General features: G+C 36.8%; 1 protein-coding gene and 1 long non-coding RNA gene across 5 annotated transcripts in view; one reads left to right on the top strand and one right to left on the bottom strand.

Annotated features, from left to right (window-relative positions):
* LOC136031170 (acetylcholine receptor subunit beta-like 2) overlaps nucleotides 1-26394 on the bottom strand; it is a 110767-nt gene that overhangs the window by 40844 nt on the left and 43529 nt on the right. For both annotated transcript variants that reach the window (XM_065710520.1, XM_065710521.1), the window contains exon 7: nucleotides 9084-9211. In XM_065710520.1, coding sequence (XP_065566592.1) covers nucleotides 9084-9211 — 128 coding nt within the window. The remainder of the gene's footprint in view (nucleotides 1-9083; nucleotides 9212-26394) is intronic.
* The window catches only part of LOC136031172 (uncharacterized), a 57933-nt gene that overhangs the window by 20165 nt on the left and 11374 nt on the right, over nucleotides 1-26394 (top strand). The window contains exons 3-4 of one of the 3 annotated variants that reach the window (XR_010618445.1): nucleotides 8647-8763; nucleotides 20782-24666. This is a non-coding gene — a long non-coding RNA (uncharacterized LOC136031172). Of the gene's footprint in view, nucleotides 1-8646; nucleotides 8858-20781; nucleotides 24667-26394 lie in introns of those variants that run through there. The other 2 variants (XR_010618444.1, XR_010618443.1) reach the window with 2 other exon arrangements.

Raw genomic sequence — 26394 nt, 5'->3', positions numbered from 1 at the left:
GAATAATTGTGTTCCGAGAGAAACACTTTGGTTTTGTCCCGTTTTTATGGCACTTGGTATTAACCAAGTGACATATAGCAGTCGCCAATTCTGTCGGTCTGTCTGTCTGTCTGTCTGTCTGTCGGTCTGTCGGTCTGTCGGTCTGTCCCGGTTTTGCTACTTTAGGCACTTCCAGGTAAGCTAGGACGATGAAATTTGGCAAGCGTATCAGGGACCGCACCAGATTAAATTAGAAATAGTCGTTTTCCCGATTTGACCATCTGGGGGGGAGTGGGGGCCCGGTTAATTCGCAAAAAATAGAAAAAATGAAGTATTTTTAACTTATCAGCGGGTATTTGGATCTTAATGAAATTTCATGTTTGGAATGATATTGTGTCTTAGAGCTCTTATTTTAAATCCCGACCGGATCTGATGATATTGGGGGGAGTCGGAGGGGGAAAACCTAAAGTCCCGGTTTTGCTACTTTAGGCACTTCCAGGTAAGCTAGGACGATGAAATTTGGCAAGCGTATCAGGGACCGGACCAGATTAAATTTAGAAATAGTCGTTTTCCCGATTTGACCATCTGGGGGGGGGAGTAGGGGCCGGTTAATTCGGAAAAATAGAAAAAATGAAGTATTTTTAACTTATGAGCGGGTGATTGGATCTTAATGAAATTTGATGTTTGGAATGATATTGTGTCTCAGAGCTCTTATTTTAAATCCCGACTGGGTCTGATGACACTGGGGGGAGTTGGAGGGGGGAAACCTAAAATCTTGGAAAACACTTAGAGTAGAGGGATCGGGATGAAACTTGATGGGAAAAATAAGCGCAAGTCCTAAATACATGATTGACATAATCGGAACTTATTTGTTCTCTTTGGGGTAGTTGGGGGGGGGGAGTAAGTCTTAAAAATTAGAAAAATGAGGTATTTTCAACTTGCGAACGGGTGATCGGATCTCAATGAAATTTGATGTTTAGAAGGATATCGTGTCTTAGAGCTCTTATTTTAAATCCCGACCAGATCTTGTGATGGGGGCGGGGAGTTGGGAGGGGGAACCTAAAACTTGGAAAACACTTAGAGTGGAGGGATCGGGATGAAACATGGTGGGAAAAATAAACACAAGTCCTAGATAGATGATTGACATAAACGGAACGGATCCGCTCTCTTTGGGGTAGTTGGGGGGGGGGGGGTTAATTCTGAAAAATTAGAAAAAATGAGGTATTTTTAACTTACGAACGGGTGATTGGATCTCCATGAAATTTGATTTTTAGAAGGATATCGTGGCTCAAAGCTCTTATTTTAAATCCTGACCGGATCTGGTGACATTGGGGGAAGTTTGGGGTGGGGAGACCTAAAATGATGGGAAACGCTTAGATTGGAGGGATTGGGATGAAACTTGGTTGGAAAAATAAGCAAAAGTCTTGCATACGTAATTTACATAATTGGAACGGATCCGCTCAATTGCGGGGGGGGGGGGTAATTCTGAAAAATAAGAAAAATAACGTATTTTTAACTTACGAAGGAGTGATCGGATCTTCATGAAACTTCATATTTAGAAGGACCTCGTAACTCTGATATCTTATTTTAAATCTCAACCGGATCAAACGTAATTGGGGCGGGCAGTTGGGGGGACCGGAAATCTTAGAAAATACTTAAAGCAGTGAGATCAGGATGAAACTGGATGGGAAGAATAGAAACCTGTCTAAGATACGTGACTGACATAACTGGACCGGATCTGCTCTCTTTGGTGGAATTGGGAGGGGGGAGGTAATTTTGAAAATTGAGGTATTTGTAACTTACGAAAGGGTGACCAGATCTTAATGAAATTTGATATTTAGAAGGATCTTGTGCTATAAAGTTTAACTTTAGGTTCTGACCTTCTCACAAGTGCCAAATGAGCTCTTGGCTCTTGGCTCTTCCGACCTCGTACCATATGAGCTCTCGGCTCTTCCGACCTCGTCCAAATGAGCTCTTGGCTCTTCCGACCTCGTACCATATGAGCTCTCGGCTCTTCCGACCTCGTCACAAGTGCCATATGAGCTCTTAGCTCTTGTTTTGTTTTGTTTTTCCTATGCCACCGATCTCAGCTTATTCCCGGAAACTGGTAAGGGTCTAACCCGTTCGGTTTTTACGGAAAGTGTGGACCTCAAGGCTGGATTGATGAATATGACATTACATTTTGGAAAGCTCCGCAGAACTCTTTCCTGGGGCCAAAAAGGATGGTTTTGCTTGTCCACGAGCCAGAGCCTATGGTGTGCGAAGTGAAGTGCAGTTATATAGCCTATGTCAGAGAGGAGTATCTGAAGTTGTGCAGCCAAGCTTTCGTTTCATCAAACCATGTTTCTGCTTTCGAGTGGAAAGCTCCGTACTAGCAGGCAGGTACCACTTTCAAACTGAAGATGGACTAAAATCTATAAGTGTTAAATATATGCGGCGGTTACCCGGCCCCACAGCCCATATATCTTCTTTGAGTGATAAGTAGAAAAATTTACAGAAACAAAAATGTGGCATTTTCCCACGGGTCCGACAGTGCTGCCATCTATTGTTTCTACCCATTTCTGTTCGTGATTTCAGCTGAGTTTATCGTTCGGTTTTGCGGACTTGGGACTGCGGTAGAGAAATGGTATCAGATGTGCCTATTAAACTTTAAAAGTCCTCTCGTTGCTAAAGAAATTAGAGTTTATCCTTTGCTCCTTTCTAAGTGGTGACGTTAGAAAGTTGGCCTACGGTAAAAAAAAATTAACTTTTGAACTAAGACAGATAAAATTTTTTTGGACGGCAATCGATAGCTCTTGATGAGCTGATCAAAGTATATGACATCCATTTTTTCGTACAAAAATTCCTTCATGAGGTATACCCGTTTGAAAGATTCAAGGAGTTGACAACTTCAGTAGTAAGGTATAAACTGAAAAGAAATCTAGGCCGATACAAATTGTGAGACATATAGAGGACTTGTAAGCAACAGTCGGCTGTTAGGTAATAATCACCTTCAGCAATGAGGGGTTAGCAACTTTTGCTAGTTGGTGTATCTATTATTTGTTTCCAGTGTATTTGATGGTAAAGTCAATTTGTTTCCAGTGGTAAGACATGTAGGGGACTTGTAAGTAATAATCTGCTGCTAGGCTACAGTCAACTTCAGCGATGAGGGGTTTGCAACTATGCTAGTTGGTGTACCCATTTATTTGTTTCCGGTGAACTTGATGCCTATCACGGGAGAGGGACTTATAAGTAAGAATCGGTTCACTTTGGGCGAGAAACAGCTGTTAGCTCATAATCATCTACGGCAATGAGGGGTTTGCCACTTTTGCTAGTTGGTGTACCTATTATTTGTTTCCGGTGTATTTGATGGTTAAACCAATTTGGTTCTGGTGGTAAGACATGTAGGGGACTTGTAAGTAATACTCGGCTGTTGGGCTACAATCATCTTCAGCGATGAGGGGTTTGCAACTTTTGCTAGTTGGTGTACCCATTTATTTGTTTCCGGTGAATGTCTATCACTGGAGAGGGATTTGTAGGTAAGAATCTGTTCACTTTGGGCTAGAAATGTGTGCAAATTGGTGCACAATGTATTTGCTCTCTTTAAATCTGACAGAATTAAGTGTTTACCCAACGGGTACAAACGATAACGTAAAACATTATGGTCGTTTCGTAATAATTATTGTCACCTATGGTATTTTAATCCTGAAAAGTTACGGATAGCTTCATAATACCAACTAGATTATATAAGATATTGTTCCAAGTTTTCATCCGTCACGATGTCTACGATTGAAAAGGATAAAGTTCTACTGGCTGCAAAGTCAATTTAATCCCTTCTTTCGATATTATTTTGTAGTTGGTTTTTCAACGCTGAGGAATAGCCCTTGGTCATGGGATACCTGATTGCGTTCTTGTTTTAACATACCGTTTTAAAACTTCGATAGACTGACGACTTCATCATTTAGCCGATAGTGGAGAAATAAGCACAAACGAGAATGTGAAACAATGAGATAGTTTCGTAACAAGAATGTCATCTATGGTATTTTGATCCTGAAGAGTTAGGGATAGCTTTATAATATCAACTATATTATATAAAATTTCGTTCCGAGTTTTCATCCGTCATAATGTCTACGATTGAAAAGGATAAAGTTCAACCGGATGCAAAGTTAATTTAGTCCCTTTTTTCGATACTATTTTATTGTTGTTCTTTCAACGCTGAGGAATAGCCTTTGATCATGTGATTACTGATCGACAGTGAAGAAACAAAACGAAAGTGTTGCTCTCGCAACACTTTAGTCGGCGAAGCAGGACAAAGGTTGCCGCAGCACTTAACGCTGCCCGGGCAACGTAGGCCTAATTAATGTTAGTTTTCGAAGCTTAAATATTACCGCTTTCATTTCAAAACTCATTGTACTTCTGCCAGGACCATAGTGTTTCAGTAACCAGTCAACAATCGTATAAAATAGATTTGTATGGTCACTGTTTATGTTTTTGCATAGTTCTTTAAGCAGAAAATTATTGAGACCACTATATTTTATATAATTGAGAATTTTTACGAGAGGGTCGAGTGCTTCTTACAAGGGAATTCGAAGAGACTTAGCGGCAAGGCCAATCGATGAATAATGCAGCGCATTTGCTGCCATGCAAGCTCTTTAACCTTTGTCTGAGAAAAGCCAGTGCTCAATTCAAACATTGCTGGCACTCCACCCAGGCACGCTCCAGACACATTTTTCAATCATCAGCCATTACTTTGTAAGGATTAGCTTAGAACTTTCATGATGTCTTCACCTTTCACGGTAAGTTTCCCGTTCTCGTCAAAAAAGAAGAAGAAAAAAACATTCTTCTTTATGTCCTTGCGTAAATGCATCTCATGAAAATGAACAAAAGGATGTATGAAGTAACATCGGGGACCTGGATCAAACTGAAAAGAGAAGATGGAAGATTCTTTTATAGCAGATAAAAAGTATTTCATCCTATCCACGAACGTGTTTGAAATTGACTTGAGTCTCTAAATTATGTTATTAAATGAAAAAAAAACAAGTTTTTTTCAACTGAAAGTAAGGAGCGGCATTAAAACTTCAAAACAAACAGAAATTATTATTTATATGAAAGGGGCTGTTCCATTCTAAACGTCCCGCTCTTTACGCTAAAATTCCTTATTATTTCAAAAAGCAGAGTTGTGAGAAAAAGTCCAACTTTAGCGCAAAAAGCCGGTTGTTTCTACTAACCATTAAATAAAAAAACAAGTTTTTGTAACGGAAAGTAAGGAGTGACATTAAAACTTAAAACGAACAGAAATTACTCCGTATATGAAAGGGGCTTTTCCTCCTCAACGCCCCGCTCTTTACGCTAAAGTTTCTTACTGTTTTAAAAAGTAGAGTTAAGAGAAAGGGTCAAACTTTAGCGTAAAGAGCGGGGCGTTGAGGAGGAAAAGCCCCTTTCATATACGGAGTAATGAAACGAACAGAAATTACGCCCCGCTCTTGACGCTAAAGTTTGACTCTTTCTCTTAACTCTACCTCTTAAAACAGTAAAAACCTTTAGCGTAATGAGCGGGGCGTTGAAGAGGAAAAGCCTCTTTCATATACGGAGTAATTTCATATAAGGAAGTATGCGCATATTGCCTTTTCGTCAGTTGTACATCCCCCTCATCATGCTCTGAAAGTTTTCACTTAATATTCTTAAGCCATTCATAAAATTAAAAATATTTATTTCGATCTGAATGTTTATATTTCTCATAATATCAGAAAAAAACATTATAGCCGAGATTACCGAAAAAAATGAATTTAATTCAAAGAAGATGCCTGCAGTATACTGATATGCTGCAGTATGAACTAGCTCTCAAAGGGATTACACCTGTTTGAACTTTTGAATTGTTTGAACTTGATTCCTTAGCCATGAATTAATTCCGTGACTACAGAAATTGTGCAATCTGATACTTGAATTTATCACACAATCAGATTTTTGGCGTTTTGAATTGAGAAAATTAGATACGATAGCCAAGTATGGTGTGTAGAGAAAATTGGATATAATTTGCCTGCGCGTTAATTACACTTTTTAGTGTAGAGAAGAATTAGCAGTTGGGCCGACCTCGCACAGTTTGGACTGATTGTTCACTTGGATACATTAGAGAGGCTTGGCCCTCACGGAAAGATAAGTTTCTTTCACTTTATAATCTTTCATTTACTAGGCATGAATCCTGCGAACATTAAAATCGGTGATTTATTCCTAGCCAAATTTGCGGGCTATCCCCTCAGGCAAATTCGAATCCTAGAGATAATGACGACGAATACCGGAGACTGCAAATTTGCTGTTTTTTTTGCTACGGCAAAAAGGGGCTGTTCCCTCTGCAACGCCCTGCTCTTTGCGCTAAAGTTTGACTCTTTCTCTCAACTCTAATTTTTAAAAGAGTAAAAACTTCAGCGTAAAGATCAGGGCGTTGAAGAGGGAACAGCCCCTTTCATATACGGGTTAATTTCTGTTCCTTTTAAGTTTTAATGTCGCTCCTTACATTCAGTTACAAAAACTTGTTTTTTCTATTTAATTTCTGAACGTTTTTTAGATAATCAATGTTTTGATTTCGGCTCTCCGCAGATGAATAATTAAAGCGAAATTTGCCTATTTATTTATTTGGCTAAATGGCTTTCCCATAGTTTTGATCGAATTATGTTGAGAAAAAAGGAGGGGGAGGAGGCCCAGTTGCCCTCCAATTTTTTGGGTACTTAAAAAGGCAACTAGAACTTTTAGTTTTTTAGGAACGTTTTCATTAGTCAAAGATACATGTAACTTACGAATTAGCTTACGTAACATACTTCTATATTCGTACGTTTTTATTATGTATATGAGATTGTTTACCCACTCGTAAATACCTCGCTCTTTACACTAAAGCTTAAATTTTGTCCCCTGAATCACAAAGGCCGTAGAATAAATAGTTGAAATTACTAAAAATGCTTTAGCGTAAAGACTGAGGAATTAGGAGGAGGTGAACCCCTCACATGCGTAATATTTTCTGTTCGTTTTAATTTTTAATGCCACTCCTTTCTTTTAGTTGAAAAAACTTTTGGATATATATTTTTTCATTGTTTTTTTCAATAATGCTAGAAAATGCTGAGCCCCCTTTATGGAAATCTTCTCCCCCATGGAAAATTCCTCAATGGAAAGTATCCCCCACATAAACCCCTCATCTCAACCCCCCTTCCAACCAAACAATTCCCCTGAAAACCTCTGTACACTCCCCAAAAACTATTACTATATGCAAACACTGGTCAAAATTTGTAACTTGCAGCCCCTCCCACGGGGACTGTGGGGGAGTAAGTCGTCCCCAAAGACAAAGTTATAATGTTTGTCGACTATGCTGAATAAAATGGCAATCTCAGAATTTTGATCCGACAACTTTGGGAAAAATGAGCGTGGGAGGGGGCCTAGGTGCCCTCCAATTTTTTGGTCACTTAGAAAGGGCACTAGAACTTTTCATTTCTGTTTGAATGAGCCCTCTCGCAAAATTCTAGGACCACTGGGTCGATACGATCACCCCTGGGAAAAAGAAAAACAACAACAAAAAAACAAAAAAAAAAAACAAATAAACACGCATCCGTGATTTGTCTTCTGGCAAAAAATACAAAATTAGGTAGGAGCTTGGAACTTGTACAGTGGGGTTCTCTGATACGCTGAATCTGATGGTGTGATTTTCGTTAAGATTCTATCACTTTTAGGGCATGTTTCCTCCGATTTTCTAAAATAAGGCAAATTTTCTCAGGCTCGAAACTTTCGATTGACAAGACTAAACTTAATGAAAGTTATATATAATTCCGTTTTTTAGAGTTTTGGTTACTATTGAGCCGGGTCGCTCCTTACTACAGTTCGTTACCACGAACTATTTGATAATAATCAACAAGGTTTGATGATGGTTTGTGGAACTGTGTGGGACTTTTTAATCTTTGCAACTTTCAAGGCGATTTCTTATGATTTCTGAATTTGAGCTGGTTGTTGCTTTTAAAACGTCTTATCAGTAGCATGGCAATGAGTATCACTAGCAGACTGTACCCAACGAACTAATTCCTACGCAAGCGACAATTGTAAGGACTTAACTGGTAGCACAATTTATTTCCCTTAATAATTACAATAAGAAATTGCTTCTAGTGATAGGAGATTGTTCGGTCATGAGCTTTAGCTCTTTGGTCTTAATTGTAATCAGGTCATGGGAGGTTTTAAATCAGGTCAGCAACAACATGAGGAAATTTCAAAACGCCACATAGACCATAACAAGAAACTTAGGTCTTAAGTTATATCACAACAAAGCGGAAAACTTGACACTTGACTTGACTTGACGAATCACTTGACAAAACCTTAATATATCAGCCAATCTCCCCCCCCCCGTACAAAAACTAAAATTAAATTTGACTTTCCTAGGGTCATTATTCAGCGATTGGCAAATTGTGTATAACTGAATTATCTAGTTTTCAAGATCATTTAGCCGAAAGTATCATCGGCTAAGTTTATTTTGGCACACTTTTTGACAGTACTTCAAATTCAAAATCCGAGGTAGTTTTGTCTTTAAATCCAATGCATATGTGGTGAAAGTGAAACTTGTAGCCACTTCCTGTTTACTTGCCCTGTTTGAATCTTACAACGTTTTGGTATGGAAGTAGAACACCATTCTTTAGGAATTAATTTCCCATTTTGTTCTAGTTCGGTGGTTTCTGATGAAGTGCTAAGGAAATGTTTGGACGGATTTTTGTATTCAACTAGAAGACTTGTTTGATGCTAATATTTGATATTTATACCTGACTGTTACCTTTGATTGTGGTATTTATTAGTTTCATTTATTCTAGTTTTTTTTATTAGTGTATCTATAGTATGTATTTATGTATTTATAGTATATCAGTGTTTTATTAGTGTATTTATTAGTTTGTAGATATTTAGCAGTGAAATACTTGCAAAGGCTTAATCACTTCTCATACCACTTGTCCCCTTTGATTACTATTTTTGAATCTTGTTTCTAGACTCGTTGAAAAATAAAATATAAACGGCTTATCCTTGAAATTTCTGCAAAAATACGAAGTGAAGATAATGGAAAACAGACATAAATCCAAATAAATAAAATAAATCCAAAATGCAACACTTACCTTCTCACCAGAGTCGGAAGGTAAATAGAAGACAAGCACTGTTAAAAATGTTATGCCAACACATGGTATGATCAAATTCACTGTGTAAAATAAAGTCTTCCTTCTCATGACCATTGTGAATGTGACATCTGAAAATTTCATTTTCAATATATGGTTTCAATTTTTTTTCTGTCCTAATCGAGGAAGAGATTGGTACTTGGTCTTCAAAACTTTGTGATTCACAATTTAAAATGTTTTCCCATAGCTAACTTCTGACATCTGAAAATCTCATTTTAAAAATATATAGTTTCAAACTATTTTTTTCTGTCCTAATCGAGGAAGAGATTGGTTCTTGGTCTTCAAAACTTTTGGATTCACAATTTATAATGGTTTCCCATAGCTAATTTCTAAACTACCCTGGCTTTTAATTTATGCTTAACATGAAATGAAGGATTGAATATGATTGCTATATTTAGATTTATTTTAAAGCAGCAACAAGAGCTTATTATATATGACTTTATTCTTTAGTTTTTTCTCTTTTTCCTTATATAGCATTTGGATATTTTCTATGTCTGTTATTTTCCAGAGTACAAGCACTTTTTCCCTGTTAACGAAGACTTCCACATGTGAAACAAAAATATTCGGGTATTTGTTAGTCTGCTTATAAGAAAGTTCATTTTTTTCTCGGGGAGGAAGAGTGGCGTTTGTCTGTTATTAAATAAAAAACAAGTTTTTTTAACTGAAAGTAAGGAGCGATATTAAAACTTAAAACGAACAGAAATTACTCCGTATATGAAAGGGGCGGTTCCCTCCTCAACGCCCCGCTCTTTACGCTAAAGTTTGACTCTTTCTCTCAACTCTACTTTTTAAAACAGTAAGAAACTACTAAAATTTTAATATTTTACGAAAGTTTTTATTAGTAAAAATATACGTAGCTTACGAATTAACTTACGTAACGAGCTTCTATATTCGTATGTTCTTATTATGTCTATGAGGGTTTCACCCCCTCGTCAACGCCTCGCTCTTTATACGCTAAAGCTTAAATTTTCTCCCAATTCCTTAAACATGACCCCTGAATCACAAAGGCCGCAGAATACATATTTGAAATTAATAAAATCACTTTAGCGTAAAGAGCGGGGTATTAGGAGGAGGTGAAACCATCATATGCGTAATAATTTCTGTTAGTTTTAAGTTTTAATGCTGCTCCTTACTTTCAGTTGAAAAAACTTTTCCATATTTATATTTTCATTGTTCCTTTAAAAAAATGCTAAAAAATCCCGCGCCCCCTTCATGGAAATTTTCTTCCCTCATGACAAATTCCTCCATGGAAATTTAACCCCCGCATAACCCCCTCCCCCAACCAAAAAATCCCCCTGAAAGCGTCTGTACGCTTCCCAATAACCATTTCTATGTGTAAACACTGGTCAAACTTTGTAACTTGCAGCCCCTCCCAGGGGGACTCTGGGGGAGTAAGTCGTCTCCAAAGACATATTTATTAGGCTTTTAGACTATGGTGAATAAAATGGCTATCTCAAGAATTCTGATTCACTGACTTTTGGGGAAAAATGAGCGTGGGAGGGGGCCTAGGTGCCCTCCAATTTTTTTGGTCACTTAAAAAGGGCACTAGAACTTTTAATTTCCGTTAGAATGAGCCCTCACAAGACATTCTAGGCCCACTGGGTCGATACGATCACCCCTGAGGGGAAAAAAAAACAACAAATAAACACGCATCCGTGATCTGTCTTGTGGCAAAAAATGCAAAATTCCACATTTTTGTAGATAGGAGCTTGAAATTTATACATTAGGGTTCTCTGATACGCTGAATTGTATGGTGTGGTTTTCGTTAAGATTCTATGACTCTTAAGGGATGTTTCCCCCTATTTTCTAAAATAAGGCAAATTTTCTCAGGCTCGTAACTATTGATGGGTAAATCTAAACTTAATGAAACTTATATATTTAAAATCAGCATTAAAATACAATTCTTTTGGTGTAACCATTGTTATAAAAATTCCGTTTTTTAGAGTTTTGGTTACTATTGAGCCGGTTCACTTTTTAATACATTTCGTTACCACGAGCTGTTTGATTTTAAATTAACCAAAGTTAAAAATACTTGTTTAAGTCTGCCATGAAAACCTTGCTCCCCTACCTTTGCATAAGGAAAATTACCCGAGGGATAGTAAGAAGCTCCAAAAAAGGTAATTCTAAGGTATGTCAGGTACTGAAAATAAAATACTACACACACACACATATATATATATATATATATATATATATATATATATATATATATATATATATATATATATATATATATATATATATATATATATATATATATATATATATATATATATATATATATATATATAAATATATATATATATATATACATAAATATATATACATATATATATATATATATATATATATATATATATATATATATATATATATATATATATATATATATATATATATATATAATATATATATATATATAAATATATATATATATATATATATATATATATATATATATATATATATATATATATATATATATATATATATATATATATATATATATATATATATATATATATATATATATATAAAAATAAGTTGTCTGTGTGTGGATCTGTGGATGGATCAGGTGACGTCATGTTTCGGCTGACGTCATGAAATTAGTTGCCGTCATTTTTGCTTTGAAGGTGACGTCATTCAAGTTATATAAGACATATGTTCGCGTAGAAATCTATTAATGTTTAAGTTTACAATGACTGATGAAGATGCTCAAAGAGTCTATGCCAAAAAACTTGCTGCTGATAGAAAAAGTCAGAAAAGAAAGCGTGCCGAGGAACTACCAGAGCAACGCGAAAGCAGACTTGCTGCTAAAAGAGAAAGTGAAAAAAGAAGGCGTGCCGAGGAATCAAAAGACCAGCAGGGAAACAGGCTTGAGGCTGATAGAGAAAGAAAGAACAGAAAGCATGCCGAGGAACTACCAGAGCAACGCAGAAGCAGACTTGCTGCTAAAAGAGAAAGTGAAAAAAGAAGGCGTACCGAGGAATCAAAAGACCAGCAGGGAAACAGGCTTGAGGCTGATAGAGAAAGAAAGAACAGAAAGCATGCCGAGGAACTACCAGAGCAACGCAGAAGCAGACTTGCTGCTAAAAGAGAATGTGAAAAAAGAAGGCGTGCCGAGGTGCTGCTGATAGAGAAAGTAAGAAAAGAAAGCGTGCCGAGGAATCAGAATAATCTGAAAGTTATCGCCTGGCATTCAGGTACAACCCAGTCGATGATTATAGCTTGAGTAGATGTGTTCAAATCGGGACAATGTCTAAAATTTGTCCCTATTGCAAGGCCTTGAAATTTAATGGTGAAACAATGGGAATGTGTTGCGCCTCAGGAAAAGTTAAACTTCCTCTATTGGCTGCACCACCAGAGCCATTGAAGACTTTCCTTACTGGAACTACGTCAGAATCTAAGCGTTTTTTGTCAAAAATCAGACAATACAACTCATGTTTCCAAATGACGTCGTTTGGAGCCCAAATCGAAAATCCAGATCAATTTATGTCTACTTTCAAAGTAAAAGGGCAAATTTATCATAAAGCAGAGTCCCTTCTACCATTCTCAGGCGAGAATCATAAATTTTTACAATTGTACTTCATCAGTGATAGAAATTCTGAATTGAATGCACGTTGCGAAATTTCTCCCAACGTTGAAAGGACAATCGTTTCCCAATTGCAACATCTTTTCCACGAAAATAATAATTTAGTGCGTCTGTTCAAAACAGCCATCGATTTGATGCCTACTGATACTCATAAAATTGTTATTTCCGCTGACAAAACGCCTCCTGGCCAACATGTGCGTAGATACAATGCTCCGACTATCGACGAAGTGGCAATCGTTATGGTCGGTGATCAGTTTTTACCTCGAGATATTATTCTACATAAGCGAAACGCTCAGTTGTTAAGAATTGCTGAAACTCATCGATGCTACGATGCCCTACAATATCCTATCATTTTTTGGGATGGAGCCAACGGCTATCACTTTAATATTAAATTGATGAATCCAGCCACTAACAAAGAAATGAATAAGAAATGCAGTGCAATGCATTATTATTCCTATAGACTAATGATTCGGCAGGATGAAGAAAATTATATTTTAAAATGCCGTGAATTGTTTCACCAATTTGTCGTGGATATGTATGCTAAAATTGAATCAGAACGTTTGCTATATATCCGCCTGAATCAGACCAAGCTCCGCTCTGAACAATACATTCATTTGCGAGATGCAGTTATAAATGACGACTTGCCGTAAAAAAAAAACAATGGAAAACCTAATAGATGCCACAATCTTGACAGGGCCTTATGAGGGTGAGGCTGTTCTTATTCCTCGCATTCCCATGATTCCAACGGATCTGCTTTTTCAATTTAAAAGATTGCAATTCCCAATTCGATTAGCATTTGCAACCACCATCAACAAAGCTCAAGGGCAATCACTAGAAAAATGCGGTATAGATCTTAATACAGATTGCTTTACCAATGTACAATTGTATGTTGCATCTTTGAGGGTCGGTAAACCTGACAATCTATTTATACGCACAGACAATGGGACAGCAAAGACTGTTGTATATTCACAAGTTTTACGTAGTTAATTTGTATTGTATTTATCTATCTATCTATCTATATAAAAACGAGTTGTGTGTATGCATGTTTGTTTGTTTGTAAAAAGAGCGTTTGCATATGACGTCATTATTAGTACATACGGCTTTGTATATGGACAGACAATGGGAAAGCCAAGAATGTTGTATATTCGCAATTTTTACGTAGTTTGAAACACATATATAAATCTATCTATATTCACAGGTGGGACACAGGGACACAACTACAATGACGCGTAACTAATATGGCGCGTAACTAATATGGCGCGTAACGACTTACGCGCGCGGGGGGGCTTGGGGGGGCGCGAAGAGCCCCACCAACTAGGTGTTGGGGTGGCGCGAAGCGCCACCCCAACAGCTAGTATATATATATATATATATATTTATATGTTGATGTTAAACTGTCAATCCACATTTTTTTTTCAATAAGGTTGGTGTTGAAAAAAGAAACACTTAGCTCGAAACAAAGATTGTTTTTCGTAACGTGCGAATAATATGTGCTAGTCCACAGAAGGCATGGGGGTGTCAACCCTACTCATCTTAGTTTCTGCCCGTTTTGAGTTTGACTCTGTTATATATTGTTCGTTTCTGTTCGTTTCTGTTCGTTTGTCTGTTTGTTTTCGGTCTCATTGATGGTAATTTATTCATTGATGGTAATTTGTAGTAGTTTTACGATTAGAGAATTATTTGTGTTTATGTCTGCTCGTTTTTTGTTGTTTTAGCTCTTTGCTTTTCTTTGAAAAATCTCTTTTGTGGGAAAGTTTTTAAATTTAAAACCCCCAAAAAATTATTTTTTTCACATTCGAAGTTTACAATTGAGACTTTCTATCATTTCGGAAACATCTGATCATGACGGGCCCGTGGACCAATGGGTAACATCAAATCTGTCTGCCCATTGTTTACATGTAGCACTTGTTATCGGGAAGTAAAATGACATTTTTTTTGGGGAGGGTAGATTATATGCTCGGGTTGAATTTTTACAGGGAGAATCTTCCTTGGGGAAGGAAATTTCTGGGGAGGAGGGGTGAATTTTCCAGGGAAACTTTATACTGTGGGGTATTTGACAGAATTCTTAACCGGAATTATTTTTAATTGTATTACATTTTCTTTGCCAACTCAATTTTGCATGTGGAGCTGTTCCGGGGGAAATATCCGGGGGTCATTTTTTGCGTATTTCGATTTCCGAGAAACAAATTCTACGGAAAAGGGCATTTCCGGTGTGATCGAAATACCGACTAGAGATAAAAGTATTTTTCAAATGGAAGTATTCTAGGGATAATTTTTATGGCGGAATCTTCTTCTGGAAAACTTATGGGAAGGTGGATTTTCAACGAGGATGGAACTGTTTAGAGGGAAATATACGGGGGGGGGGGTGTACATTATGTTGGATTAAATTTTCACGAGGGAATTTCCTGTGAGAGGGGGTATTTTTCATGGAGGGTGAGCCATATTTTCCTGGGTTATTTGAAAAACGAACAAAATTTAGATGAGAAACAAAAAAGGTTTATAACCAAAAGTAAGGAGCAACATTGAGACTCAAAACTAACAGCAATTATTCCATGTATGAAGGGTTGCCCCCTCCTCAACACCTTGCTCCTTATGCTCAAATTTGACTCTTTGCCCCAATTTTTTAAGAATGGCTGCTGAAACATAGGAGCTATTTAATTAGAATAGGAAGCTTTTTTTTAAAGTGCTAAGAGCTTTAGCGTAAAGAGCAGGGTATTGAGGAGGGGACAACCCTTCATATACCGAATATTTTATGTTTATTTTGAGTTTTAATATTGCTCCTCACTTTCAGTAGAAAAAAAAATTAAATTTAATTATTAGTAAAATAGTGACATGCTTTGTTGCATGTTCTAGTTATTTTCTCAAATTTTGTATTTGCAATTTTCTTTCTTCCTGAAAAAGAAGACAGTTAAATTTGGATTTTAATTAAATAGGTAAAAGGAAGTCTTTCTTATTACTCTCTAATAGACATGATAATAATTCAAAATAAAATCAGACACAAAGCTTACAGACACAAATATCTTATTTGTGTTAATTTTCTTCCATTTATTGATATTATTAACACTTTCCAATAACAGGACAAATTTTTCCGAAGAAAACCACACCATAAAAAGAGCCTACTTCCTTAATTACAAATTTACTTCTTTACTTAACATCATAAGAATTTATAAGTGACTCTCACTACCAAAGAAACTATAATGACAACAACTTGGAAAAACCCAACAGTTTGAAAGGAAAGCTTTTGATCTTTTCATATCTTCTACAAGTTTACCCAGGTAAACACTTTTAATAAGTTTTCAAGATTTGAATATATTTGAGCTCATAATTCGTTTGAAGTAGGTAATTACGAGACTATATACTTACATGTCTGGAAGTATTGTTGCTATACAAGAGAGACCCCCTAAAATTTAATTTGATTTTTTTTGTCTTTTTGATAAATGATTTAGAAATTACTAATAGATATGGCATTGTTAATCCAGAGACACAAGTATGAAATCAATATGTTGTAAAAATCATGACTACAAGGGAGTAAACAAATTACTAATTTATCGTTATCTTTTAAGGGTAATTTCTGTTTCCTTTTTACAAGTTTCTGCATACACAAGTTTCTGATTTCAAAGTTATGCTGCATCCGCGAGTTACAATTTAATTTTCTGTCAAAACCACTTTCCCAGAAGTAACAAATTTCTATAAAATTAGAAATTTTCACAAGTAATGACGTACCCATACTGAGTAAAGGGAATTTTTTTCCAAGATCAATGGAAACAAGGAGAATAGGGCGTGAAATGCCCAGGAACATTACAATCTAACAACAAAATGACAAGTTCCTGCAGTTAAAAAAAATTGTCAGTTTCAATTTATAAGCTTATTTTTGTGGGGTAAAAGATTGAAAATGTATTAGTTTTGATAGTGTACACCAGCTGGTGCCACGTGATCTATTTTTGTTGGAAAAGGGATGACAATACCTTGGGTGTGATAATGGGTGCCAGAGGGTATCGTGTGCCATTTTTTGTGGGGAAATGGTTGAAAATGCCTTAGGTGCGATAATTTGCACCAGAGGGTGCCATCGGGCGGTTACATTGTGCCACACTGACCTAAATTGCCAGGAGTCATCAGGAGAAACACTACTGCGGATTTTTCACTAAGTTTAAATGATCGATTCTAGGGTTAACGAGTATTTTTGAATGAAAAGGCCTGAAAATAACTCTATGGGTGATAATACACGCCAAAGGGTGCTGTGCGCCATATTTTCGCGGAAAAGGGTTGAAAATGCCTTAGGTGTGATAATGTGCGTCACTGGGTGCCATTGGGTGGGTACATTGTGTCACACTGGCCTCAATTGCCAGGTGTCATCAGAAGAAACACTATCGGGGATTTTCCTTTAAGTTTAAACGAACGATTTTAGTGTAAACGGATGTTTATGCAGGAAAATGGCTGAAAAATGTCCAATGTGTTATAATGCACACCAGAGGGTGCTGCTTGCCAACCATTGAGTGTCACAGGCCGGGAATCGCCTTGGACAAACATGTTCAGAAATTGATCTTTTATGGCACACAATGAAACGCTTGCCAGTTGCTAAGGAGGCTAGTAATTACTGCATCTTTTGTCAAAAGCCACCGTTTGTCTGCAGCGTCGACATTTCTGTTGCCTTCAACTCAATCGTTCAGTCACAAGCACCTTGGTGTCTCTTAGATTCAGGAATAGTTCAGGAATAGGTAGGCCCCCTTATATGTAGAATATCCCTTGACATGGTACTAAAACAAACAAACAAAAGTAAAGTACAGGGAAAAGTAAAGGGCGACATCAAACTGTGAAATAAAATTAAGAGTGAATTCACAACTCAAAATGAAGTGAAACTAGATCAACGTTGCATGGGCAACATGAGGTGATGCGGCAACATTTGTTCGGCTTCGCCGAGAAAAGTGTCGCAAGAGCAACACTTTGGTTTTGTTTCCTCGCTTCTATTAAACGCTGAAGTTATTAATCTGGAAGGATCTGAAAATAAACAAGTCCCCTACATGTCTTACCACTGGAACCAAATTGGTCTAACAATCAAATACACCGGAAACAAATAATAGGTACACCAACTAGTAAAAGTTGCGAACCCCTCATTGCCGAAGATGATTATGAGCTAACAGCCGAATGTTGCTTAAAACTCCCCTATATATCTCACAGTTGGTATCGGCCTATTTTTGGTTTCAATGTGTACCTTACTACTGAAGTTGTCAACCCCTTTAAACTTTCAAACTGGTACATTTGTTGAAGGAATTTTTCCACCAAAAAATGGACGACATATACTTCGATCAGCTCATCAAGAGCAATCGACTGCCGTGGAAAAAAATCTATCTGTCTTAGTTCAAAAGTTGACTCTTTTGCCGTAGGCCAAGTTTCTAAAGTCATCACTTAGAAAGGAGCAAAGGATAAACTCTAAATTTTTTTTAGCAATGAGAGAACTTTTAAGATATAAGAGACACATCTGATACCATTCCTCTACTGCAATCCCAAGTGCGAAAAACCAAATGATAAACTCAGCTGAAATCACGAACAGAAATGGGTAAAAACAATAAATGGCAGGACTTTCAGTCCCCACTTTTTTGTTTCTGTAATTTTTTATTTATCGCTCAAAGAAAATATATTGGATGTGGGGCTGGTTAACTGCCGCATATATTTAACACTTATAGAGTTTAGTCCCTCTTCAATTTGAAACTGATGCCTGCCCGCTTGCCTGCTAGAACGGAGCTTTCCACTCGAAAGCAGAAACATGGTTTGATGAAACAAATGCTTGACTGCATAACTTCAGATAGTTCTCTCTGACATAGGCTATAAAACTTCACTTCATTTCACACACTATAGGCTCTGGCTCAAGGGTAAGCAAAAACCATCCTTTTTGGTCCAAGGCAAGAGTTCTACGAAGCTTTCCAAAATGCGAATTCATATTCATCAATCCTGTCTAAGGTCCACACTTTCCATAAAAACCGCAAAGGTTAGACCCTTACCACTTTCTAGAAATAAGCTGAAATCGGGGTCTAGGAAAAAAAAGGACAAAAGCAAAGTGTTGCTCTCACAACACAATTATCCTGTGTAAGAGGGACTTTGATCCCTCCCTCAAATCAAAACCTTTAAACTAGAGTCACTTATTTATCCAATATTTAAGAAACGAACCTGAATGCCCTGAAAGTTCAAACAAGCATACCTTCCTCAATATTATATACTATGTGTAAAAAATGAACGATTTGCCTAACTCACAGGCCTTGTCCTGAGGACTGTGGGGAGGATGACATCCCCAAAGACATAGTTACCTGACCTTTCAACAAAGCTGAAAAATAGCTTTCTTAAAATTTCGATCGGATATGTTTTGGGTAATGATAGGCTTGGGGAAAGGGGCTGATTGCCCTCCATTTACGTTTGAATCTTAAAAAGGGCACTAAAACTTCTGACTTGCAATCAAATGAACTCCATCCGATCAAAAATTTGCAAGACTACCAGTTCCAAAATGCATTTGTGAAAAATATGACGTGTAGCAGAAGGGTGTGGCTGCACCCGAACACTTTGATTCTTAAAAGTTGAACCAGAAAATCTTATTTCCAATCCAATAATCCCCCTCTGGAGTTTACAAGACAACCCTTTCCATAAGAACCTTATGTGCCTTCGGGGCATTACTTACAACCCTTGTACTGAGGGCTGTGGGAGGGTTCACCCTCAAAGACATAATTTCCAGGCCTTTCATCTGCACTGAACAAAATGGCTATTTAAAAATTGTGATCAGATGTGTTTTGGGAATTGACGGGCGTGGAGGAAGGGGTTTTTTGCCCTCAAATCACTTTTGACAGTTAAAAATGGCCCTTTCAATTTCAAATTGAATGAACCTTTTTTGAAGTTTCTACGACAACAAGTACCCATCCCAAATTTTGATACATTTCGGAAAAATATGAGGCGTCTGAGGGGGGGGGGGGTATCCGCCCTCTGATCACTTTGAATCTAGGGTACTAGAACTTCGGATTACCAATCCAATGAGCCCCTTCCGAAAATTATACAACCACCCTTTATATAAAAGCCTTATATGCCTCAGGGGCATAGCTTACAGCCCTGAGGGCTGTGGGGGGTTGCCATCCTGAAAGACATTAGTCCCGGACCTTTTAACTACACGGAACAAAATAACTATCTAAAAATTTTGATTCGATGTGTTTGGAGAAATGCTGGTCGTGGAAGGGGGGCTAGTTGCCTTCCAATCTCTTTCGACCATCAAAAGGGACAATAGCCTCTTAAATTTTCAATCGAATGAGCCTTTTTCGAAGTTTTTATGACAACAAATGGTCATCTTAAAATTTCTATCAGATGCATTTCGAGAAAATACGAGGTGTGGGGGAGGGGTATCCTCCCTGCGATCACTCTGAATCTTAAAAAGGGTACTAGAGCTACCAGTCCAAAGAGCCTCCTCCGCAGTTTATATGATCACCCTTTCTATATAAACCTTACATGCCCCCAAGGCATAACTTACAACCCTCACCCTGATGGCTGTGGAGGGGGGTTGTCATCCTCAAAGACGTAGTTTCCGGATGTTTCATCTACGTTGAACAAAACAGCTATTTCAAAATTTTATTTGGATGTGTTTAGGGAAATGGTGGTCTAGGAGGGGGATTAGCTACCCTCCAATCACTTTCAACTATTAAACAGGACACTATCCCTTTCAATTTCCAATCTAATGAGCCCTTTTCGAAGTTGCTAAGACATCTCCTTCGATACGAAGTGCCCTGGTCTAAAGAAACCAAAAAAAATAATACATTGCGCCCACATCGCTCTTTACTCAGGCAGCGCTATTGCACTGCCTCTAATACCGAATACATAAAATCTAATATGTTTAATTTTATACATCCAAAGCTGAGAGCTCAAAAATATTTTTTTTTGTGGTTTTGAAAAGGGGGGAAACACCCTAAAAAAGCCAGATAGTCTTAATGAAAGTTACACCATTAGGTCCAACATGTGAAAGAACAAGCTGTAGAGGTTTCAAGCTTTTATCTAGAAGAATGTGAAATTTTGAATTTTTTCCAGGAGAAGCATCACGGAGGAGTGTTTTTTTTTTCAGGGTTGATTGAACCAAAGAAATAGTCCAAGAAGATCGAGAGAAGTTTATTTGGATCTAAGTTAAAAGCTCTATTGTCTTTTCAAATGACCAAAATGATTAAGCCGTGGAAAAGAGGCATTTTCTGTCGTTTTGTGGCATCAAACAACAATTTTGCCCCAAAGATGACCAAGATGCTACTATCAGAAGAGTAAACACTGAGTTTTACAGTTGCAGAAAAAGTAATGCTGCACGGCGAGGTCTTCGTTCCTTAGCAGTCGTGGAATTCCTACAAGATATTTGGTTGATATAGACATTTACTACAATGCTTGACTTAACTAAGTTAATTCACTTCAATTTCTAAGGAAGTATGTTCAGTAATGCTTCATCAAACATAAGCTATTATGAAGGAGGAGGTGGCAGGCCATTGAGTAGGCAAGGGGGACAGATTCCTAAAAAAGTGCATATCATTGCCTTAACTTGCTAGACATCCATCAGTCTTCAGATAAAAATACAAAAAATGTCTGGGAAGCATCGTTTAGAATAAACCAGAATATGGGTGCTGTGAGGTTATAATTAATCCTCATTGCGGTAAAATGATTCTGATCTCTATTTTAAGCATTAGTTTAACTAAACTGATTTGATTCATCCTTCATAAGATGAAATATAGTAATGTGTAAATATAAATTAGCTATTGCAAAGGCAGAGGTGTGAGTCTTATTCTAGGCAGCTAAGTGGGGGGAGATGCCTCAAAAGTTGAATCTAAAACCCAAATTTCCTAACTCTCATTCAACCTTCAAGTAAATATAGAGTGAATTCTGGGGAAGACGGGGAGGTAGAAATTGGTACTTAATCCTTGATTCCCGGGAATATTTCTATCAACGCCTACATTATTGGTGTTGGGAGGGGGAAATACTGTCCATCCCATTCCTGAAATCTTTCCTATACAGTATAAAATATTGCTTTCATATGCCTACTGGAACAGAAGTTGAAAAAACAAGGCGGGGTATCATAAGGCTTGCCAAAAAATTTGTTGGATATATTTTATTGAGCTTAAAAGATAACATTTTTCCCTTTTAATCTTTACAATACCTACAGTATTTCAATGTTTCTAAATGTATGTATAGAATATATTTCAACTTCAGAGAACCGTATCGTATAAATCATGATTGCTTCAGTCACGTAAAAGATCAGAAGTCACGCGGAATTTCCAGACATCATGAACAGCCCCCCCCCCTCCAACTCACCCAAAATAATGTATTAAGAGCTTATTGAACAAAACTACTCTCCTTAAAAAAATTTCATGAAAATTTTTATTTTGTCAAAATTTTAATGGCATTCGAACACTATAGTTCTGAAGTATAAAAATTGAAAAAGTGGAACACTACCAGTCTATTTATAATTATTGGTTTAAAAGTATGATTTAAAAGTTATAATTTGAGGTTTTGTGGAACCACTAAATGAAAAGAAGATATTTAGTATTTGAGGGGGCTGCTCCCTCCTTAGCAAGTCTCTCTTTACGCTAAAGTTTTAAATTATGTCCCAATCTTTTAGAACGACTGCTGAAACACAAGATGCGTTCAACAGGAATAAGAAAAAATCTTAAAGCACTAAAAAACTTTGTCCTAAAAATTGTGGGAATTAGGAGGACGTAGCCCCCCCCCCATAATTAAAAATAACAAAAGTTAAAGCAACAAGGAGTTTTCTTAAGACCATAAAAAGTTTTTTTCTAAATAAATATTTCGGCTCTATACCGAACAAGCTACTTACAATAATATAACTGTCCACTAAAACTAAAACTAAAACCGATCTACTATCATCAAACAGTTCGTCGTAACGAACTGTAGCAAGGAGTGACCCGGCTCAATAGTAACCGAAACTCTATAAAACGGAATTTTGATCTAATAGTTACATCAAAAGAATCGCATTTTACTGCTGATTTTAAACATATGTCTCATCAAGTTTAGCCTATACATCAAAAGCTATGAGCCTGAGAAAATCTGCCTTATTCTAAAAAGATGGGGGATGTATCTCGTAAAAGTCAAAGAATCTTAAGAAAATTAAACCATCAGATTCAGCGCATCAAAGAACCCCCCAGTAGAAGTTTTTAGCTCCTATCTACAAAGATGTGGAATTTTGTATTTTTTGCCACAAGAAAGATCACGGATGCGTGTTCATTTGTTTGTTGTTGTTTTTTTAGGAGTGATTGAATCAACCCCGTGGTCATAGGATTTTGCGAGAGGCTTCATTCTAATGGAAATTAAAAGTTCTAGTGTCCTTTTTACGTTACCAAAAAATTGAAATGCACCATAGGCCACCTCCCACGCTCATTTTTTTCCCAAATTCACAGAATCAAAATTCTGAGATAGCCATTTTATTCAGCTTAGTCGATAAATCTAATAACTATGTCTTTGTCTTTGGGGACAACTTACTCCCCCACAGTCCCCAAGGAGCGGCTGCAAGTTATAAGCTTTGACCAGTGTTTACATATAGTAATGGATACTGGGAAGTGTACAGACGCTTTCAGCGAAATTTTTTCTGTGGGGGGAGGAGTTGAGAGGAGGGGTTATGTGGGGAGAACTTTCCATGGAGAAATTTGTCATGGGGGAAGAGATTGCAAGATTTCCTAGCAATTTTTAAAAAACAATGAAAAAATAAATATGAAAAAGGTTTTTCAACTGAAAGTAAGGCGCAGCAATAAAGCTTAAACGAACAGGAATTATTACTCATATGAGGGGTTCGCCTCCTCCTAATACCTTACTCTTTACTCTAAAGTAATTATATTAATTTCAACTATTTGTTCTACGGCCTTTGTGATTCAGGGGTCATTCCTAAGGAATTGGGACACAATTTTAGCTTTAGTGTATAGAGCGAGGCATTGACGAGGGGGCGAACCCCCTTCGTGTACGTAATGGAAACATACGAATACAGAAGCTCGTTACGTAACTTAATTCGCAAGTTATGTATATTTTTACTAATAAAAACACTTGTAAAAAATTTAAAGTTCTAGTTGCCTTTTTAAGTAACCAAAAAATTGGAGGGTAACTAGGCTTACTCTCCCGCTTCTTTTTTCCTCAAAATCTCCCGGTCAAAACTATGAGAAAGCCATTAAGCCAAAAAGTAAATTAATTTGCAAATTTTGTTTTAAATATTCATGTGCAGGGAGCCAAAATCAGAACATGAATTAATTAAAAAACGTTCAGAAATTAAATATAAAAAAACAAGTTTTTTTAAACTGAAAGTAAGGAGCGACATTAAAACTTAAAACGAACAGAAATTGTTCCCTATATGAAAGGGGTTGTTCCCTCCTCAACGCCTGGCTCTTTACGGTAAAGTTTTTTACTGTTTCAAAAAGTAGAGTTAAGAGAAAGAATCAAACTTTAGCATAAAGAGTGGGGTGTTGAGGAGGCAAAAATCCCTTAAATATAAAGAGTAATTTTTGTTCGTTTTAAGTTTTAATGTCGCTCCTTACTTTCAGTTAGAGAACACTTGGTTTTTTTTATTAATCTCTACAAAGACGCTCAACAAGGGCTGAAAAAACAAGAAATAAGGCAATTGGGTAAAAACAAATCATGATCATTTTGTCAATAGCATACTTATTTTTTTGGCTACTCACCTAAAAGGTCTTTTGAATTAAAATGGAATAGTTGTGGGCATCCGTCAGGTTCTCACTCTGTTGTTCTTTCAGAGGTTTCACTGTTAATCACGCTCGGTAGTAGCCATTGGTTTTGTAATGTAGTACGCTAAGCCATTTTTATTTAGATATGTGCATAGTGTGATAGTGAATATTCTCTCATATCCTTACTTGAATAAGTGTTATTATTAAACTTATTTTTAATTTCCAACGGAAAAAGTGTTTTTGATGGAAATTTGATTTGAGATTTTGGTTAGAAAGTTTTTGATTGGAAATTTTGCAACAGTGTTTTTTGCTCAATTTTGCAATTATTATATAACTTAATTATTTTTATTTATTATTATTATGTACAATTATCATAATTTTTATTGAAATTGGGCAAATTGTTACTACAAATTCCTATTTTTGAAGCTTCATGGGTCGCACATTATTTACAGCACGTTACAACAAATTGTTTGGTTTAAGTGGTAGGAGTTTTACCTCGCCCTATCATTTTCTTTTCGTCGTGGTTTTACAAATGCATTTTACCACTTATACATCAAATAGCCAATTAGGTAAATGGCATATCCGTGTAGTCTCCCCGGAGAAGGAAAAATAATATAGATATGACAGGGGCAATTCTATGTCAAGTTATGGAAACCATTAAAAGTATATCACTTTTCACACTTTTATTTGGCATTTTAAAGCGCTTGTTCAAATTCAAAATTAGACTTTGGAGAGCTTTCTTTTCAAACAAAACGGAATAACACCCCGTCACTTAAGGATTCTGAATTCGTGATATATATAAGACATTAGAAAAAAAGGAAGAAAATAACGTTCAATAAAGGAATAAATGGAAGCTTAAAAAAGCAAAAGAAAATTATAACTTAAATTTTTACTTGACTGTTGGCACATATTTTACATTCTTAGAATGCAAATCGAATAAACAAGGAAATAGACAGTGAAAGCCAGCATATGCTTCTATGTTTACTGGTCTCAATGCCCAAGCTGCTCGGCTTGGTGTCCCGACGTTTTGCCGCAAAACGATTTCGCCATCGTTTAATGTGTCATTGCTCATTGTGTCATTGATGTTGTAATGACAGTCATTGCGAAAATTACCACCAGAGGGCACGCTATAGCGTTGCCTATAGGGAAGACCATAAGGCTTCAATGTTTTATTATATTCTAAATTATTGTTTTCTGTCAGAGGCAGTTTATGTGGAATAGGTGGTCACACATACTTTGGAGGGGGTTCATTCGATTTGAAATTTTAGTACCCTTTTTGAGAGTCAAAAGTGATAGGAAAGAAACTAGCCCCCCCCCCATGCCCTCTTTTTGACAAAAGTATCTGATCAAGATTTTGATGTAATCATTTTGTTCACATAGTCTATGCCTCCAAGGCTGAAAAAGCTTCCTATAGCCTCTAGGACAAGGGCTATAAGTTATAAAATTACCCTTTGTTAACATATAAGGTTTTAGTAGAAAAGAGTGGTCGTAAAAACTTCGGAGGAAACTTGTTTAATTTGAAATCGAAAGTTCTACTTCCTTTTTTAAGAGTCAAAAGTGAACAGAGGGCCCTTTTTCCCAAATGCTTTCGATTAAACTTTTTGAGATGGGGAATTTATTCAAATAGTTCAAAGACCAAACAACTGTAATTCTGGGGTTAAATCCCTCATAGCCCCCGGGGCAAGGGCCTATAAATAATACAAGCTGCTTATTGTTGATATATATGGTTTTTATGGAAGGGATGGTCGTATAAACTTCGATTGGAAATCGAAAGTCTTGGTGTCCCTTTTAAGATTAAAAGTGATCAAAGGGCAGCCAGCCCCTCCTCCCTCCAATACGCTTTTTCCCCAAATTCATCAGACCAAATTGTGAAATAGCCATTTTTTCAAAGTAGATTGAATAACTTTACCTATAGTGCTTACACACCTCCTCCAGTCTCTGGACAAGGGCTTTAAGTTATACAATTTGCCCCTTGTTAATACAT

The sequence above is a fragment of the Artemia franciscana genome, chromosome 9 (genome assembly GCF_032884065.1).
Source record: "Artemia franciscana chromosome 9, ASM3288406v1, whole genome shotgun sequence".
Lineage (NCBI taxonomy): Eukaryota > Metazoa > Arthropoda > Branchiopoda > Anostraca > Artemiidae > Artemia > Artemia franciscana.
This window is presented reverse-complemented; position numbering and strand designations above follow the sequence as displayed.